Source organism: Labrus mixtus, chromosome 21 (assembly GCF_963584025.1).
Source record: "Labrus mixtus chromosome 21, fLabMix1.1, whole genome shotgun sequence".
NCBI classification, from domain to species: domain Eukaryota; kingdom Metazoa; phylum Chordata; class Actinopteri; order Labriformes; family Labridae; genus Labrus; species Labrus mixtus.
The window spans coordinates 5,921,137-5,927,136 of NC_083632.1; the positions used below are offsets into that span (position 1 = coordinate 5,921,137).

At 42.3% G+C, this 6,000-nt stretch overlaps 1 protein-coding gene across 1 annotated transcript; it reads left to right on the forward strand.

The window, feature by feature from the left end:
* The first annotated feature begins 317 nt into the window (after window positions 1-317).
* On the forward strand, window positions 318-5,792 carry si:dkey-21e13.3 (uncharacterized protein LOC100150043 homolog). The gene is made up of 5 exons (XM_061028840.1): window positions 318-602; window positions 2,238-2,345; window positions 3,391-3,513; window positions 3,701-3,826; window positions 4,233-5,792. Exons 1-5 carry the CDS (start codon window positions 509-511, stop codon window positions 4,703-4,705), a joined length of 924 nt encoding a protein of 307 aa, XP_060884823.1. The 5' UTR covers window positions 318-508; the 3' UTR covers window positions 4,706-5,792.
* Window positions 5,793-6,000: the final 208 nt, after the last annotated feature.

Below are 6,000 nucleotides of genomic sequence, written 5' to 3' on the forward strand. Positions count from 1 at the left end.
ACAATTTCTAAGAAAGCGTGTGCCAGATGCTCACCTGTCTGTGTTGTTGTTTTGATTGGGATTTTCTCGGAGGTGAATCGTGGAACATTCTAGTGATTTGAGCAGAGTCAGCCAAGAAGTAATACCTTTACTACACACGCATATAACCACGTGCAATGGAGAGAGAGAGAGAGAGAGAGAGAGAGAGAGAGAGAGAGAGAGAGAGAGAACAGCTTTAGAGGATTATTAACCCCTTGAGAGGAGACAAGAGAGCCAGCTGGAGCACACGTTAGAGAGACGTGTTCATACACAGACAACAGTTATTTTTCTGTGTGCAGGATGGATAGTGGGTTCAGAAGTGGACTTAAAATGGTTTGCAGGTTAAGTTGAAGAAGGAGTTTGAAAAAGCTAAGGCGAATGACTCGAGAAATCTGGGGCGAGTTGAGAAGTATTCTGTGTGTTTTGCATGAAGATGTGTCCCTGACAAAGTTTCACCACCAGCTGTCCGGAGACCGTAGGACCTGGCAGAATGGGACATCCAAATGTGCCGCTCATATACACTTACACACATTCCCAAAGGAAAAAACACAAATCTGCTCGACTGGAACCCTACCAACCTAACGGTAAGTGGAACTAAGTTATGATCTGTGTCTTATAATGTGTGAATTATTCAATTTGTACATCATTGTTGTTGTTGTTGTACCTCTAATTATTCATAGAACCACTAGGTTTAAGTATTGCTTATGCCTCACGTCCTCACAAGGGGAAACTGTCGGCCACTGAGCAGCTTAAGTCGACAGGCCAAGGGGTCAACTGTCTTGTTTTGAAATCACCTCAGAAGTCATTTTTTGAAGAATGGAAAATGCTTCCTTTGTACACTTTTAAAGCAGCCAAAGAGATTCAACTTGTGATCTTTGAGCAATTAATTTGTACACAATTAAGCCGGAGCAAGACTCTTATTTCTTATATGGAAAAAAAATCTGATTTTCTTACTAAATATTTTCAATGCATCCTTGATAGTTTTAGATTCCTCAACGTTCTTTTCCTACTGTTTCCAGGAAGTCATTGTTTCCAAGTACAATATGTACGTTACAGCAGACCTCAGAGTTGCAATCACTGTTCAAATTTATTGTTTGGATTTCTATAAAGTTAAATGCATTTACCTGGAATAAATCAGCAACATAGGCAGGTTTGAAGAGTCTCCTATGTTACTTTTGTATCTTGCAGAAATGAATGGACAACAATGGCAAAGAAAAACAAACTGAAATGTGTCAAAATACTGCAGGAAAGTTTTCAAATAGGTTCTGCGTGATGGTTAAGATGACTTGTTGCAAATTGGCAACTACAGGGATAACTTCCCTGTTAAATGTCTCCCTTAAGTTAATTTGCCGCGATTGGCTTAAGTAAGAGCAGGTAAAACATTGACCTCGGCTAAATGATCAGTACGTGCCAGCGGCCGAGTCAAGGACAGCCCAAAAGGTTTGGATAGTTTGATGATGACCCGAGCGCTTCCACTGAGCTTGGCAGGCTGGCAGCGTTATGTCTTTGTGGCCAGGAGCTCATATCCAGCTGTAATGTAAAATCAATTAATTAAATCCACTAGAGGTGTCTATTCAATAACTGGAATGAGTCCCAGAGTCAAAAACCCCTCAAGTTTTCACATTTACAGCTAAATAAGGATGCAGCTATTTAATTTCTCCTACTGTGGTTAATGATCAAATAATTGCAAAAACATTTTCTTTTTGTGCAATTTGGTAACAATTAGCAGAAGTTAGCATGCTAACGCACTCAACTTTACGGTGTCTATAATAAACAGCTCCACCTTTTTGCCCGTTAACAGGTGGATCGATAAGTAACTTTGAGACCACATTTCCAATATGGCGACCGCCATCGATGGGCTTCAAAAATCTGCTTCATAAAGCAATGATGTCACTGAGCCTACGTCCATGTTTTATACAACCTTTATGGTCTGGACTAGGAAGAATAATAGGCTAACATCTGGATGATTTACTTACAGTAGTCTTGGCGTAAATGATCTTTCCACATTGAACTTTATGTAGACTTGAAGAGTTGATCCTTCTGTTCAAAATGTTCAACTGCTTTTTCCAACAGAGATTCCCAGTACAGGTTTTTACCCCCACACTTCTCTTTCACCTCATACTCCCTGAGAACATAAAGCACCCGTACCTGCTGGGTTTATTTGTACCCCAATGTACATCTCCTAACATCTCTGTGTTTTTTCCACATTTCTCAAACAGACAACCTGAACAATGCGCTGGGTGCCATCAGAGTCCTTGGTTTGGAACTGATTGAGGACGAACTCAAACCACATCTGAACACAGTGCTGACAAACATTAAGGAGAGGAGTGAGTTCCTTTCAACCCTTCTATACTATAATAGATAATAATATATCCCTAAATCAACAGCTATAACATAACCTTCTAGACAACATTAAAAGCCTATTATTTATGTTATGAGATGTTTCAGGGTGATATTTTATGTCATATTTTGCTTTTTACTTGTGGTGATTTGAATTGCAAATGAACAGCCCTGCTGCCACATGCAATTTAAATATTTATGTTTCCATGCTAGTGTGCCTTAAGACATCAGACCTCCTACAGTACACCCTGTTGCAGCATATTGAAACAGCTCCCCATGTTAAATGATAAAACCTGCAGTATAACCAGAGGGGTGAGGTGGTGGTGGTGGTGGGGGGGGGGGGGGGGGGGGGGGGGGGGGCTTGAGCTTGGGAGGCTGTGAAGGGATCAGGTGTGTGTCAGAGGTAAGCCCTCTGTAGAAGGCTAAGCTGCATTTGTGTCTCCGAGTGAGAGAGCAACCGGGGGGGGGATGGAGGAGGCAGGAGAGGTAAAGAAGGTTTAAAGAGAGAGAGCTTGTAAAAAGCAAAGGCTGAATCACACTAAATATACAATTCAGGATCATTCTGCTCAGCGATTTATAAAGCGTAATATAGGAACCAAATGTTTCTTTGACTCTGAACTTATAAAGCAGACACTCCTAACCTTACATTGCGATGTTTTAATTTGAAATACCAAATTTCCTCTTTTCACACGACTCAAATCACTCAAAACAAAAGTTGCACAGAATATGTGAAAGTGTGCCAACGGTACTGCATGCAAAATGAATAATCAATCCATATACACTAAGCAGTTTGTTAAGAAACTAAATAAGTTCATATTTTAATTTGTACGGCAAAATTATATTATATACTCAGTATTTTATTTATGTAAATGACCTACGACGACTGTCTGCACGCAGTACCTAAAAGGCCCAATAGAGGGCCACATATCTGGATTTATTGTTAAAATGTGATGAATAAAATGATGAATAAATATCAATATCTTGAATTTGTATTGCTGTTTTATGAACATGTGTCATTCCACATGTGTCCAGATAGAGGCGCTGCTGAGCAGGTGGTGATCAGTGGCATCCTGCCCATCCTGGCCCTCTCTCTGAGGACCAGGGGGCCCCTCACAGTACTGACGGCCAAACTGGTGGCTGAACTCGCCAAGGAATGTAAGTTATTCACACTCATAGATGTCGATTATATCATCTTTAAATATTTGTTTTGTAATCTATGATGCAATAGAGGTGAGCCTGTGACTTTCTGAGGTGCTGTAAAGAGTTTCTTAGTGGTGAAAAAGTTGAACAGCGAGGCTTTGTGTTCATTCGCTGAAGGGTTTTTGTGTGTGTTTTCTGTCAGCTGTTATCCGTAAAGGTTTTGGCGACGCAGGTTTGGGCACTGCTCTTCTGTCTGTGCTGACCAGTCAAGACCAAGAGGTTCTCATCTACGCTGCAAGAGCAATCTCACGCATGTCTTATGACAGCTGTAAGTGAAGCTGACCCATAGAAATTATTTTGAATGAGAACGAACATAGTGTAGCCTGAATTAGTCTGCTTGGGGCGCTTGGTGGCGCAGTGGTTAGTGCTCACGCCCCGTGTATGGAGGCTGTAGTACCTCCAAGTGGGCGGCCCGGGTTCGAATCCCACCTGTGACTCCATTCCCGCATGTCATTCCCCACTCTCTCTCTCCCTCATTTCCAACTCTATCCACTGTCCTATCTCTCCATTAAAGGCACAAAAAGCCCAAAAATACATCTTTAAAATTAAAAAAAAAAATCTTCTTCCAGATTCATGTATTATAAAAGAAACTTGATAGTCGTAACATAAACTTTCACTGTACTGATGTTTTAACAGCTTTTTGTTGCGTCTGTCCGTCCCTCTGTCTCGTCCAGCTAAGCTGCAGGAGCTGCTGCTCCGTCGAGGAGTGGTTCCTCGCCTCGTCGCCATTCTGCTCCGTTTCCCCGACAAGCAGGCCCTGGAGGAGGTGTGCCTTCAGGCCCTGTGCAACGTCAGCGGCATGGGAGTGGCAGAGGAGTCCGGGATGGCGTGGGAGCGGGGTGCGTCCGTGCGGCCCGGGGAGTGCGTCTACCACGGCGTCTCGCCTCACACCTGTGGTTTCGCCTCCTCGGGGATCTCGGTGTGCGTGTCTCAGTGGGCCCCCGGTCAGTACGCGGTCAAAATCGAGGTGTTCCAGCGCTGCTCCTCCTCCTTCTGGAGCCTGCACGGGAACAAGCAGCGGGCCAGCTGGTTCCGCTTCTCCAGCCTGGGGAGCTGCTCAAATCTCTACAAGGTGATCAAGTTTTCCTTGAAGAAAGTCCCCCGCACTAAAAGCCTGAGGTCTCGCGTGTTTCACACTTTACTCTGACAGCTCAAACTCTGCAAACACGGCCGCCGTTAAACACAACTTTACTAAAGAGACACCAGAACATCGGGACGCTCTTTAAACTCTACAAACCTGCACATGCACACGTTGAAATGTTCAAACTACAAATGTCCCCTCATGCCTCTTGTGTATCTTCTTATATCTTATACCTGTGTTTAATGTGTGTTTGCATTTTTTCACTCTGATTGTTAGAAAAGGACAGTTTTTATTCTTAAATACTTCAGGGAAAACAGTCGATCACAGATCATTTCATAGATCCAGGTATCACGGGCTTCTATGCCTTGGGATACTCTCCACATCTTTAGCTATAAGTGAACGAGTGTTACAGGAACACATCAAATCAAATCATTGAGAATTATGTATTAGAAACATGACAACCTTAAACATGAACGCCATGATGACGTCATTAGTGTCGATTCGTTCACAAGTGCTTGAAGTAACAGCCATGGCAGCAGTATTGATCGTGTTCTTTTCTTCAAAGCAGCGCAGCAGATTCCATCACGGCCAATTCAGCTTTACCAAACCAGACTGAACACTTGGCTTTATTTACCTGACAGTTACCTTAAATAATAAATCAGCCAGTCTTTTTATTTGTGGTTGTGGTCGTACAGCAGAGAAACACATTTTTACACTTCACTTAAGGATGGTTTCATTTGAATTTGATCTCCTCTGTTTATTTAAAAAAAACAAAACTTTTTTTTAAATGATTTTACATTTTGTATTTGTGTTTTTTTTCTGATAGTCCCCGACCCCTTACTTTGTCAACCACCGACCTACACCACAACCCTCTCTCCTCTAACTGGGCTCTGTAAACTGGTTTAATTGGTTTTCTCTAGCTCCAGGGAACATCTGAAGGTTACAGGGACACAGGCCCCTTTAACGCTTGATTCATTATAAAATGTGCTTCACGTGACAAACATGCAAATACACCCTGAATGTCTCCGTCTTATTTCCACTTACACACACGTCGTCTGCTGAATCACCCGAGTTCAACACTAGATGGCACTGATGTGTTTTGTAAAACGTCTGTAGTCTTTGTACATGGTGATATTAAAGACATTGAACACCAGATTGTGACTCTGTAGACGAGCCCACACATGGACAGAACAAGTTTTGACATGTCAGTGGATATTCAAAGATATTTAAACAGATTTAATTGGTTTACCTTACCTGTGAGAGTGTGTTTACTTAAACAGAGCTCTTGCCCTTTGACTCTTTATCTGTTAAATAGAAGATAGACACAAGAGTACCGTCCTCTTTTTTTAATTTCTCTTCCT